Source organism: Lacerta agilis, chromosome 5, assembly GCF_009819535.1.
Source record: "Lacerta agilis isolate rLacAgi1 chromosome 5, rLacAgi1.pri, whole genome shotgun sequence".
NCBI classification, from domain to species: Eukaryota; Metazoa; Chordata; class Lepidosauria; order Squamata; family Lacertidae; genus Lacerta; species Lacerta agilis.
The window spans coordinates 11193806-11207700 of NC_046316.1; the positions used below are offsets into that span (position 1 = coordinate 11193806).

General features: G+C 45.5%; 1 protein-coding gene across 2 annotated transcripts in view; it reads right to left on the reverse strand.

The window, feature by feature from the left end:
- The window catches only part of VCL (vinculin), a 77035-nt gene extending 63588 nt beyond the window's left edge, over positions 1–13447 (reverse strand). The window contains exon 1 of one of the 2 annotated variants that reach the window (XM_033148533.1): positions 12952–13447. In XM_033148533.1, the coding sequence (XP_033004424.1) occupies positions 12952–13119 (168 nt within the window). In that variant the 5' untranslated portion in view covers positions 13120–13447. The remainder of the gene's footprint in view (positions 1–12951) is intronic. The other variant, XM_033148534.1, reaches the window with a different exon arrangement.
- Positions 13448–13895: the final 448 nt, after the last annotated feature.

Sequence of the window (13895 nt, forward strand, 5' to 3'; positions counted from 1 at the left end):
GGGACGGACTGCTAACTCAACTATACAGATACTTGCAGAGATTAATTGTCTCTGAAGAAGAACATGCTATTAACCACTAACGCCACAAATAAATCTTCCCACCTCCCTTGACGGGCTTTTGCAAAATCAGCAAATCCTATCATGAAGCCACTACAAATGGGGGGAAAGCAAATGTTTCGGTACACTCTGCAGGTACAGTAACCCACAGGTATGTTAACTGACTGTTTTAAGGTGGAAGAGAAGCCACATTCTGTGGCTAATGCCTTCCTCCCCTCTGGTTTTAAAACCACAAGTGCTGCTTAGGGGGCTTAAGAATGCGTGTGACTATGCAATACCCAGGGACCCAGGTGGCGCTGTGGGTTAAACCACAGAGTCTAGGGCTTGCTGATCAGAAGGTCGGCAGTTCGAATCCCTGTGACGGGGTGAGCTCCCGTTGCTCGGTCCCAGCTCCTGCCCACCTAGCAGTTCGAAAGCACGTCAAAGTGCAAGTAGATAAATAGGGACCGCTCCAGCGGGAAGGTAAACGACGTTTCCGTGCGCTGCTCTGGTTCACCAGAAGCAGCTTAGTCATGCTGGCCACATGACCAGCTGTCTGTGGACAAACGCCGGCTCCCTTGGCCTATAGAGCAAGATGAGCGCCGCAACCCCAGAGTCGGACACGACTGGACCTAATGGTCAGGGGTCCCGTTACCTTTTTTATGCAATACCCCACAAGGATTAGGGTGCAAGACTGAGCAAGAATCCCAGCTGGCCCAGAATGAATGCCACAATATTTCCTTGAAGAAATAATGATTTTTTACATATTGTTTTCTTTCTGCAGAGAATACTCTTGTGTACTGTTAACTACCAGTAACAATACTTATTGGGGTAAAAGCAACAGATCATACCTTTTGACATAAATGCAGTCCATTGCATTTAGTTACCAATTCACAGAAACTATTCTCATAGAACATTTGAGTGCAGTTTGTGGAATGATCACGTGCCTAATCCTTTGCCTCATGATCTCGATTAATTTTTTTTTTTAACAGTATTTCCCTCCCATGACAACTGTGCCTCAAAAAAAGGCCTGTATTAAGGAGTTCTCCACTATCTAGCTATGATAAGTTTAGCAGCAAGTTTAGACCCCCATTAATGACTTTACTTCACAAATTCGAAACACATGAACCCATAATTGAGACATTTTATTTTTTAGTCTATCAACCAATCAGCTCATTTGCCAGGCATTTCCGGAATATAACAACAACCAGACAGCCTTGCATAAACTTTGCTTTCAGTCATGTTAAGAATGTCCTAGCATGGATGCAAAGGTTATTTTCCCACAGCAGGAAACACGGTCGGCAAAGTGAAGATTCACAGTTACAAAAATAGTAAGCCAGAAGGAGCTTTGATGACAGCCTTACAGAGAAACAAAAGGAGTTTAAAGACCAAAGCATTATTGAATTGTTCAGGTGAACTCACATAGCAAAGTTACAGGTAGGTAGCCGTGTTGGTCTGCCATAGTCAAAACAAAATAAAATAAAAAATTCCTTCCAGTAGCACCTAAGAAGAAGAAGAAGAAGAAGAAGAAGAAGAATTTGGATTTGATACCCGAAGGAGTCTCAAAGCGGCTTACATTCTCCTTTCCCTTCCTCCCCCACAACAAACACTCTGTGAGGTGAGTGGGGCTGAGAGACTTCAGAGAAGTGTGACTAGCCCAAGGTCACCCAGCAGCTGCATGTGGAGGAGTGGAGACACGAACCCGGTTCCCCAGATTACGAGTCTACCGCTCTTAACCACTACACCACACTGGCTCTATAAGTGTGCATGCACATGAAAGCTCATACCAAGAACAAACTTAGTTGGTCTCTAAGGTGCTACTGGAAGGAATTTTTTTTTTATTTTATTTTGTTTTCACATAGCAAAGAGTTTGGAATATGCTTGCAGTATAGCATTGGTTTCTGCTTCCACAAAGCCCAGTTCCATGTAGAGCAAATCCTTTATGACTCAACAGATGCAGGGCAATTGCAATTTCCTTAATTGTTTCATTAACTCTCAGCAAGACTTAGCCTCAAACTAGGACTGATAACCAGAAATAGACTGCATAAAATTTGTACGGCCCGAGGATGTGGACAGACCCCATGGATGGCTGAGGTCACCCAGCTGTGCCTTTGACATTTGCCCTCACCGACTTGCTCAAAGCAGCCGGAAGAGGCTTGGCCAAGAGGGCTGAAAAAGCGCAAAATGTTTCCTCGACATAATACATTGCACCAAGGAGTCTGAAGGAAGCCATTGTTAAGATCTTCAGTGAAAGAGCCCTCTCTAAATTGTACAGTGCTGGAAGACTGCAAGCCAGCCCTCCAAATTCCCTTTCTAGGCAAGGTGGTGAACCAATTCCAGGGATTGCTATACCACTTTATATTTTAAAGAGAACATCCCAAAGTGGTTTATATCACACTGAAACATCAAATAAAACAATCCAGAATAAGGCAAACTCAAGCTTAAAGGAAAATATTTCAGATTCTTCTCTAAGTGACATTTTGCTTTCTCCATATTTATTTACCTACATAATTTATACAGTTGCCCCATAGCAGAAGTACTCTAGGAAGCCAGGGTGGTGTATTGGTTAGTGTGTCGGACTAGGACCTGGGAGATCAGGGTTCAAGTCCTCACTCAGTCACGAAGCTCACTGGGTGACCTTGGGTCAGTCACTGCCTCGTAACCTACCTCACAGGGTTGCTGTAGGGATTAACTGAGGGGTAGGGTGAACCATATATAAATGCAATAAATAACCTGCTTAAGAAAGCTGGAGAGGCCAGCCAGATGGAGCCGTCAGGTTGACCGACCTGGCATCCAGAGTTCTCCACATGGTCGCAACTGGACCTGCACCAGTCGCAAAACGCAGCTGGAACCTGGCAAATTCCTAAGACTGACTGGAACCAATGGTTAGCTACAATTAACACTAATGAAAGTTCTGTGTTAACAAGGCCTTAAGATAACAGGGCCTTAAGAGCTAGTTAGCAAGCCCTGGTTAAGATGGAATCGGGATTAATGTTAATCAGAGTTAAGCTTGCTAACCACAGTTAAGGTCGGCCTCAGGAAGTCACACTTCAGAGAGGAGGAAGCCCCAAATCATGGTTTGATTCCTTTAACATGGCCAAGGGCCACTCTGTAACAGCATCCACACCATAGCTGTCAACTTTTCCCTTTTTTTTAAGGGAAATTCCCTTATTCCGAATAGGATTCCTCGCAAGAAAAGGGAAAAGTTGACAGCTATGATCCACACCCTTTACTTCAGAGCAAATAGAGAAGATCAGTATGGCGACATTAATCATCTGCCTTACTTTTAGAAACTGCTAGAAACCTGTACTCACACGGTCCTTGGACAGCTATAATTATAAATCTGAAAGATCATGACCAGACCCTTCTCAACATTATTGGGCTTATTTTTAGATTACTTCCTGATAACAGCTACTTTTTCAGAGTAGTGTTAGACTCAGTGAAATAGTGATCCGAGTTGAAAAGTACACACAGCTCTTAAAGAGTGCTGCTGGAGCTTTGGCACAGAATATTTATCAGAGCAATTAAAAGGCAGGTAGACAAGAGTGCATGACCCTTTGTGGCGCTCATGTGCTCCCAACTGGGTGCAGATTATTAGGAACATTATATAATTAATAATAATAATAATAATTTATTTATAGCCCGCCCATCTGGCTGGGTTTCCCCAGCCACTCTGGGCGGCTCCCAACAGAATTAATGATACTAATACTGCAATAAAACATCAGACATTAAAAACTTCCCTAAACAGGGCTTCCTTCAGATGTCTTCTAAAAGTCAAATAGCTGTTTATTTCCTTGACATCTGATGGGAGGGCGTTCCACAGGGCGGGCGCCACTACCAAGAAGGCCCTCTGCCTGGTTCCGTGTAACCTCACTTCTTGCAGTGAGGGAACCCCCAGAAGGCCCTCGGAGCTGGACTTCAGTGTGGGGGTGAAGACGCTCCTTTAGGTATACTGAGCCGAAGCCCAGTACTGCCTTGAAATCCTGCAAAGTCCAAAGTTTCCCTTGACAGAACGGTCTAAACTTTAAAATATTGCAGTGGTATGGCGGGAAATTCTCTGAGAGCCAAACTAGATACAACAGGGGTGGCTCCATTTATTAGCCCTGCGTCTGAGATTCCTGCATCGCAGGGGGTTGTGCTAGATGACCCTCAGGATTCCCTTCCTTTCTATGATTCATGTATGGAGCAGTGCAGGCGAGGAGATCCAAACTCTCCTCCACTGGCGTGTTTTGTCTCCGTGTGGTTCCAATATAAAAAGTGAACCAAACTGGGGAGCGGAGGAGCAGCGACAACACAACGCAGGAATGCAAGGCAGGGAAAAGTTCAGCTCCTCTCGCCTCCCTACCCCTACTGATGTAAAAAATTGGAAGCCCTGCTTTAATCCAGAACATGGAAAACATATGATTCAACAAGCATGGATACTGGTATCATGTCAGCTTTGGTCCTCTGGGGAAGGGGGAAGCAGAAGAAGAGATCACTGCCCCTGAAGGAGTTTGGCGACAGAGCTACTCTGTGGTTGAGCGACAAGTGCTATGGCCTTTGTCCTGGGAGCAGAATTTCCCTCTTGGCTGCTAAAGAAGAGAGACTTCTTCTCCCTCCAGGGGCTGTATTATTCCAGCTGCCGCAAAGAGACAATTAGGGTGAGTAATTAAATTTTCTTCCACTTGTTTATGATCAGGGACTTGCCGAGGGAAACACTAATTTACTAGAACCTTCCCCTTCTGATAGAAGCCACATTCGGCGGAAGAGGCTTCTGTTTTCCTTTGAAGCAGCTGCTTGTTCAAGAAATTTCTTGCCTCCTCCAGAACAGGACCACTACTCTGAACAGAGTACTACTTAAGAAGAGTCTCTGAAGTAAGGCTGTCTGGAGTGGTTTAGAGATTGGACGCACCCCAAAACAGTACATTCTTTTGTTGACTTCTGGATACACAGGCAGAGGTCAATTCCGACGCAAGCTCTTCAAAACAGTGACATAATCAATAAGGTTAATACTGCCAGCCAATCACTAATTCCAGAAGATTTAAAGAGCAGTATCAAATCTACACAGAGTCCAGACAAGTTACACCATTGCTGGGAGCAACACACACCCAACCCAACCCAACCCTCCCATGAATGACTGGAAAGCACTTCCTTGCAGACACAGAGGAGGGAGGAGAATACCGGTACTTCCTTCCAACAACATCCTCAAGGGGGGAGGGGAAAGCTTGCAGGACTGCTGGGGTTCAGAAGGTATATGGAATTACTTCTGGTAAAAGGAAGCGGACGAATCCATGTGTGCAAACAAACACTGCTTTGAATCTCATCCAGCATGCCAATTATAATTTATGAACAGAGTACAACCAATTTTTAAAGCGAGATCTAGTGCTGACCACTTACAGGGAGTAAGCTCCATTAAATGCAATGGGATTTAGGATTACACAGTTGATGGCTGTATGGTATTCCTCTCTAAATCTGACCATCATAGCAAACGTGCCCCAAAGTGCAACTACAGTGGTACCTCGGTTTAAGAACAGTTCAGTTTAAGAACGATTTGGTTTACAAACGCCACAAAACCGGAAATAGTGTCCCAGTTTGAGAACTTTACCTCGGTCTAAGAATGGAATCCAAAAGGTGGAAGGGCACCGGCGGCGGGAGGCCTCATTAGGGAAAGTGCACATCGGTTTAAGAACAGTTTCGGTTTAAGAACAGACTTCTGGAGCAGATTAAGTTCATAAACCGAGGTACCACTGTATCCCAGACGACGCAAGAATGCATACAAGATTACTGTGTTCATTTCATACAGGATTTCAGGTTTCTGACCTCTAAAATTAAGATTCAAGTCAAAGTCCAACAACATCGTCTAAGGGGGAAAAGAATGAAACCCATTCACAACTGCCACCTTCTTTGTGCTAAATAATCAGACCTAAATGAAAAGAGCAATAGTTTGGAACTTTGTTTTTCGTTTTTAAATCAAGACGCACTACATTCACTGGAACACCCATATCAGAACTTCAAAACTGAATTTAAACAACATGTGATGTGTCGCAAAAGTTACGTTTCAGTTTTTATTGTCGTTCTTTGGTTTAATTTCCTGACTCAATTGCATTCCCCTTCAAATGAAAGTCCACATCTCAGATTTCAGTCATCTTAAATAATAAATGCTACTTTATGCCCTGAAGCACTACCACAAGGGAAACTCCACCATCAAGAAAAGAAAGAGAAAAAGGTTAATTTTACATCACTTTGCAAGTACACATGCATATATATGTATTTGACCTTAGTTCAGATTAAAGCATTTTCTTAAAAAATGGGTGCCAAGTTCAATGTTGCAACTAAACAACATTTATATATCATTGCTATATCCTCCCCGCCCCCCAAAAAAACCCCTCAAATAAATTGTTCAAATAGCCTTGCACACCCTTTCCCAACCTGGTGCTGTATGGATGTTGTTGGACTACAACTCCCATCAGCCCAAGCCAGCATGGCCAATGGTCAGGGATCATGCAAGTCCAACAACTGTTGGAGGGCAATAGTTTAAAGGTGGCTGTACTTGTGTAATAGGATACTGTCATGTAACAAGAGTCTTTGCAAATACAGCAGCACCTTGGTTTACAACCATAATCCGTTCCGGAGGTCTGTTTGTAAACCAAAACAGGGGTTGTAACCCAAGGCACACTTTCGCCAATGGGGCCTCCAAAAACAATTTGTTTGTAATCCAAAAAAAAGGTTGCAAACTGGGACAGGCACTTCCGGGTTTGATGTGTTTGTAATCCAAAACATATGCAAACCAAGACATATGCAAACCAAGGTACCACTGTATTGGTTTGCTTTGGCCCTTAGCAAAATCATGGCTGGTGTGAGTTTTGAACTTTCACTCAGCTTACGTTCTTTATAGTGAAATCCTAAAATGAAAGGAAGTAAGGCCCACTGAGCTCAGTGCAATTTACACACGAGTAAACACACTTAGGATTGCTCTGTTAGCGCTATCCTAAATCAGCTCCTGATGCACATCAAAATAATGAAGAGTTTTTAAGAGAGTCAATCCAGTCCTACCCTGCCACACTCAAACACGCACACTTCAGCAAGAGTAACACAAGCAGACGTTCTCAACACAAGAGCTAAAGCATTATCCTACCCCTTACAAAAATTTTGCAGTGAAGCACAGAATTAATTTCAATCAACAAACAGCCCCAAGCCCAGCTATCCAATGCACAGAGACCTCATTAAAGTTGCATGTTTGAAAGCAGAAAACGAAAGGGTTAAAAAGTGACAAGAGCTCTTCTTCCCTGACTTGAATTCATGAAAAGTGACCCAACCTGTTTATCCCCTACTTGCAATTTAAAAAGTTGGCTTCTGATAGAAATTGGTTCAGTATGGATCCCTCAAGGGATTAGCACTGGTTTTTGAACATCAACAATACTCAGCTACCATACAGTGGCGGAACACATCATGGTAAAATGTAACCTCAGCATCCGTTCAGAAATAAATGCTGCTAACATGCCAACAACATTGCAATCCAGCCTCGTACAAGCTATAAACCTTGCAGGTCGAAGAAAGTTGGTGGTTTGTTTCCCCTGCGCCGACAGATGCAACAAACCAACCACATGCAAGAGAAAAGCACATGTAAGAAAATCAGTTTTAACCACTTCACCGCTAAGGAAAAGTGACTGGTAGTATAATGTAGGAACAAGCTCCACCCACCACCTGCTACTACAGAAACGTAGAAAGTATGCGTAATATTCAGAATCAGAATCCACAAATTGTGCCATTACTGGCATTTAGATACCAACAAGATTAAATAAGAACACAAGAAGAGTTTGCTGGATCAGGCCAATGGCCATCCAATCCAGCGTCTTGTTCTCACAGTGGGCGACCAGATGCCTATGGGAAATGAGGGAGCAGAACATTTGCACAAGAGCCCTCTCCCCTACCATGATTTCCAGAAACTGGTATTTTTAAACACTGCTGCCTCCCAACTGTGGAGGCAGAGCATAGGCTAGTAGCCACCGATAGCCCTCTCCTCCAGGAATTTCTCTGACCCTCTTTTTTTAAGCCATCCAAGCTGGTGGCAGTGGTGTAGGAAGGGGGGTGGAGGGGGCGGAGTTGCAGTCAAATAAAGGTATATATTCTGGTAAGAGTTACAGGCTTGTAAATTCTAACAGAAAAACAGCTTTAATTTGTTACAAAACGTATAATTTGTTACAATGTAGAACATAAGAGGTTTGACTCAACAACAAATGATGTATAAGTCCGTATCCACTAGTATTCAAAAAGTCGTTTTGTATGTGGAGCCGGAGTCGAAAGTCGATTCAAAGAAAGAATGCAGGACAGAGCCCTGTTTCGGTATGAACGCCTTAGAATTTTGATGCATTGCTATAGAATGTTGATATATTTGTATGCATTATTGATATTCCCAGCTGACGAAGGCTGTAACGAATTGTACATTGTAACGAATTATACATATGCGACTTTAAAGCTGTTTTTTTGTTAGAATTTACAAGCCTGCAACTCTTACCAGAATATATACCTTTATTCGACTGCAACCCATGAGTAGGATTTATTCCTAGTATTTAAATTTCTGGCCAGAGTTCTTGGTGTGTGTTTTTTTTGGTATATTAATAATAAGAACTCCAATTTATCTAACTCTGGGAGGGGTGACAAGATGGCCCCTGCCTCCCCCCAGCTGTACAGCAGCTGAGGGCACGGCGTTCGTATGGGCTGCCGCTCTCTCGCGCAGTCCGCATGGGCGTCCATACGGCCGCTGTGCAAGCCACAGCCCGTATGGGCTGCGCACGCGTGGACTGCCGCACATGCGCAATCCCGGGTGCCAGAGAGGGTTCCTCCACCACTGGTTGGCGGCCAATAGATTCCAAAACAAATTCCGGTGCCGTGAAGTTGTAAGCAACTGTTGCATTTGGGGCATTGAACTATCCGTCTAATTAGCAGCACACACAAAAATCAATCAATATGAAAGGATTTACAACTCTGCAAAATACACAGATGGCATGGGTTTGTACTGAAGATATGCGCCAAGCATTACTGAGCTTTTTAAATGTGAGAGATCCCTCAACCTTGCAAAAGAAAGCATAGAGAGAATGTGTGTGAAATATGTAGCATGATGAAGTAAGCAGGGGCAGTATATGAATGGGCAACAAGAGTTCTGAATGGGCAACAATAGAAGGGGCGGGGAGAGAATCCTGCATGAACTCCATGGAGAAAAGGTGGAGAAAGAACAATACATACACAGGACTCAGCTATACAGCTGCAAATAAAACTTTTCAAGCGTGTTTTAAGTGCAATATACAATGTGGCACTAGATGGCGGTGGTGAGCCTTATGGAAAATTCAATATATGTATTTTTAAACACTTTTTTAAAAAGGCATTTTCATATGTGTGTAGATTCCACCACAGTCTAACTGAAGAAAATGGAAGAACTGAAGAACACACATGCACTATATTATCTACCAACCTTGGTGGTTGGCGACTGTCCAATACAATATTTTGGGATTCGGGGATGTTTTCTGCAGCTGTTCCACTTGCAATTCGCTTCTGTCTGCCTGGAAGGGGACTGTGGGAAAAGCTGGAAAGTAGAGTGGGGAATGTGTGCCAAGACCAGAAGTCGCTGAGACGGAAGCCTCAAAGGAACAGTAGCTCAAGTAAGCTTCATAGAACGAATGTTGTGGATCCATTAACAGCGTTGCTTATTCTCACTCGCAAGGGAAAGGTGTAATAAGGACAGGGAAGGACCTGTCAGTGAAAGGGCAGGAATGCAAAGGGGGAACCCTGCACCCAGCCGCACACAGTGAAACTGATCTAACACAGGAAAACAGTTAGTAAACTGGTAGGTACTAGCTCTGGCCATTGAGTTTTCTAAATCTTTTTAAGGGGAAAGCACTGTTTGGACCTGAAAGGATAGGAACTTTATCAAAAGAAAGGGATGATTCAGAGTATCTAAGGCATGGGTAGGCAATCTAAGGCCCGGGGGCCAGATCCGGCCCAATCACCTTCTAAACCCGACCCACAGGCGGTCCGGGAATCAGCGTGTTTTTACATGAGTAGAATGTGTGCTTTTATTTAAAATGCATCCCTGGGTTATTTGTGGGGCACAGGAATTCGTTCTCCCCCCCCCCAAAAAAGATATAGTCCGGCCCCTCACAAGGTCTGAGGGACAGTGGACCGGCCCCCTGCTGAAAAAGTTTGCTGACCCCTGATCTAAGGCCTAAGGAAGGGGGAAGGGGTAGAACAGCCGGGCTGAAGGGATGGTCAAGGCGGATTTGAAGGGAACAACACTGTTACTACAGGAGCAGGTGTAAATATGAGGTACTACAACACTAGAAGCAGAAGTGTAGAGCCTTGCAAGAGTTTCCTTTGGGAACAGGACAATGATTTAGAGGGGGTGGAAAGTCGGAAAGTTGAGGGCAATGCAGGGCGGGGGAAGAGATGGGAGGAGGGGCAGCTGTGCAGTCGGTCCCTTGTTTCCAGATTCCTCAGCACCACAGAGCATGCTCTCAAAGAAAATGACCCCCAACCCAGCTTTCACAACAGTTTTAGTAGTCTGACCTAGTATCAAATAACAGGTTAAAAAGGTAAAGGACCCCTGGAAGGTTAAGTCCAGTCAAAGGCGACTATGGGGTTGCGGCGCTCATCTGGCTTTCAGGCCGAGGGAGCCGGCGTTTGTCCACAGTTTTCTGGGTCATGTGGCCAGCATGACTAAACCTCTTCTGGCGCAACGGGACACCCTGATAGAAACAAGAGTGCATGGAAACGCTATTTACCTTCCTGCCTCAGCCAGAGCACATGGAAACGCTGTTTATCTTCCCGCCAGAGCGGTACCTATTAATCTACTTGCACTGGCATGCTTTCAAAATGCTAGGTTGGCAGAAGCTGGGACAGAGCAATGGGAGCTCACTCCGTTGCGGAGATTCAAACCACTGACCTTCTGATTGGCAAGCCCAAGAGGCTCAGTGGTTTAGACCACAGCGCCACCCGACTGCCCCATCAAGTAACAATGCTAGGGGGCAAAGGGGGTGGGGTGGGAACAGCAAGAGAGGGATGCCGCCCCTGGTTTGTTTTTTTTAAACCTCCTTCAAAAGAAACACAATAAAACATTATGCCAATAATACATTGCCACTGTCATAGATAGCTGGTGAAGACTGTGCAGGAAAGAGGTGGGTCAGGGAACCAGGGTATCACCATTCAGAGGCGGCATCAGAAAATGGTGCAATCCACTACACAGCACAGTTGGTAAAGCATGAGGCTCTAAATGTCAGGGTTGTGGATTCAAGTCCCACGTGGTGACAAAAGATTCCTGCATTGCATGGGGCTGGGCTAGATGACCCCTGGTGAACTTTCCAACTCTACAATTCTATGATACTATGAAAAGCAAGCCTTGCCAGGAAGCTGGAGTGGGGGCACACAGTGGAAAGGGTCATAGTTCGGCAGTGGAGCATCTACCCATGTGCAGAAGGTCCCAGGTTTGACTGCCCACCCCCACCCCACCCCAACATCTCCAAGTAGGGTTGGGAGAGGTCACTGTCTGAAACCCTGGATTCAGTGTAAGGGAATACTGAGCTATGTAGGTTAAGGATCTAACTCGGCATAAAAGTAGCTTCCGGCATTCCTAAGAGGAGGAAGTAAGAGAGCCAGGAGGAGAATGCAAGATGGCATGTGTAGCATTCTCTCTTTGCAGAAGAGGAGGGAAATGCGGAGTTTGAGAAGAAGGTGAAACACCCAAGACTGGGACGTACAGTATTCAGATCCCATCTACGTTCAGCAAGAAATTCACAGAAATAACTTTGAGCGATACCTGTTGGGCTTACTGTTAAGTGCTTCATAAAACATGGAGATCTATAAATGAAAACTATTCTGGTCTGCCAAGGTATGGGAAACAGCTCTTTAAGGAAAAATTAACTCATAAGTTACTAGTCTTGAAAGGCCAACACAAGAAGGACACATTTATTTCTATTTGGTATGATTTTATATTGTATATCACTAACCGAAAACACAGAACAATCACCTCCTCCAGCTTTCAAATCAATTTGGCTGCTTTAATTGGCTAGCACTCTTAGAGGAGGCACCTTTACGGTTATCCAGGGATAGTTTTAGGTTATATTCTGAGAGTTATGATTAACACACCCTGTTAATGTCCTGTTGATGTATTTATATCCCTGGCTTCTTCTGCTGTCAAAAATACGCTTATTATTCTGTATTCTTTTGATTCTGTAAGCTTTGTGAATCATATTCTGAATCACCCGGCCTGCTGACCTGTGATCTCAGTTCGACTTTAAACTCAACTAAAATTAACTTTAAAAACAAACAAACAAACAAACAAACTATTGCTTTTTTGTTGTTTGAAAGAGGGGCAAAGCAAGTTTGGGCGTGTCAAGCAACTAAACGGGAGTTTGATAAGGAGGAGGAAGGCAGAAGGGGAAACTTGTCAGGAAGCCTTGGAAGGAAATTTTCCTCCCTCCTTCCTTTTGTTGGGTGGAGGGAAGAGAAGACCTTTTAACCTGGAAAGTCAACATGGGACAGCTCAGCCATTTCCCAGCCAGTGAGGCAAAACCAGGAACACACCAAGGGGATTAATCTCGACTCCTCCTGCAGTGACAACTTCGTTGCTGCCAGAACTTTTTCTTGCATTCCCTAAACACTTTTTTGAGGGGGAGGAGGGGGACTTAAGGTGGGGCCCGATTGAAGTTTGCTGGGACACACACAGACAGACAAACACTCCAGCAGCAAACGGACAGCCAAGCTCCCTAATGCAGTTTTTGCATTAGGGAGCTTTGGGAGATCAAGAGGGTTGGGTGTGTGTTTTCATTTATTTATTTATTTATTTTAAGAGACCCGTGTTTCTTCCGCAAGGAAATTAAGAATCCTGAGCCTCCCAGGCAGGCAGGCAAGCAAGCAAGCAAGCAGGTTCTGTCTCTCTCAACTCACCCGGACCAGGTTGCTCACGGCGGCTTGCACGGCGGCCACGGGAGCGGTGAGATCCGGGATGGCCTTGCCGTCCACCTCGCCCTCTTCGTGCATGATGACCAGGTGGGAGATCTGCTGCGCCACCGGCTCCAGGATACTCTCGATCGTGCGGGTGTGGAAGACAGGCATGGTTGCTCAGGTTCCCACGACGGTGCAAAGGAGAAGCAATATATTTATGCAACTTCTGCGAGTGAAAAGCGGGCAGTTCCCCCCAGGTTTGGAACAAAACTGGGGAAAAGGTGGCTGAAAATATGTAGATTGCAATTTATCTTCTTTTTTCTCCACCCCACCCAGCTCCCTTAAAGAAGTATCCGCGGACGCCGAGCCTCTCCCGCAGCGCCTTCCCAACTCCTCGCCCGGCAGCGCTGACTGACGCCCCTTCTGCAGGCAGGCGGCGCTTTTCAGCCGGCGCAGCCTAACCCCTTCCCTGCCCTTCCCTTGCATTCCTCCTGCAACTCTGGGCGAGAAGGGGACCGTCTGTCCCCGCCTCCTCCCCGCCTCGGCCAATGATGGAAGGGCAACGCTCGCTTTCATTGGAGGAGCGCCCGCGTCGATCTGCATTCCGACTCCACCCCCTGGGTCCTCCCTGCCCTCTCCTTCTCCTCCCCCCCCCCCACTACCTTCTCTCTTTCCTGCTCTCCTGCCCAAAGGAGGTTTGGTTGCTCCGACACTGGTTTTCCCAGCGTTGGAGGTGACGTCAGACATTCTGGAGTCCATATAAGGAGATGGTGAAAGCCAGGGCGTTTGGGAGGGGGGAAGAGGAGGATTCCACAGCGGGGGACGACCCCTCCCCTCCTCCTCCCCCGCGCGCATCCCCATCCCTACTTAAGCCTCCTTCGGAAGCATATACTGTAGCTTACTTGTAGCCTCAGAGGCTGGTTCCATGCGCGTTTACTTGAGTTTCC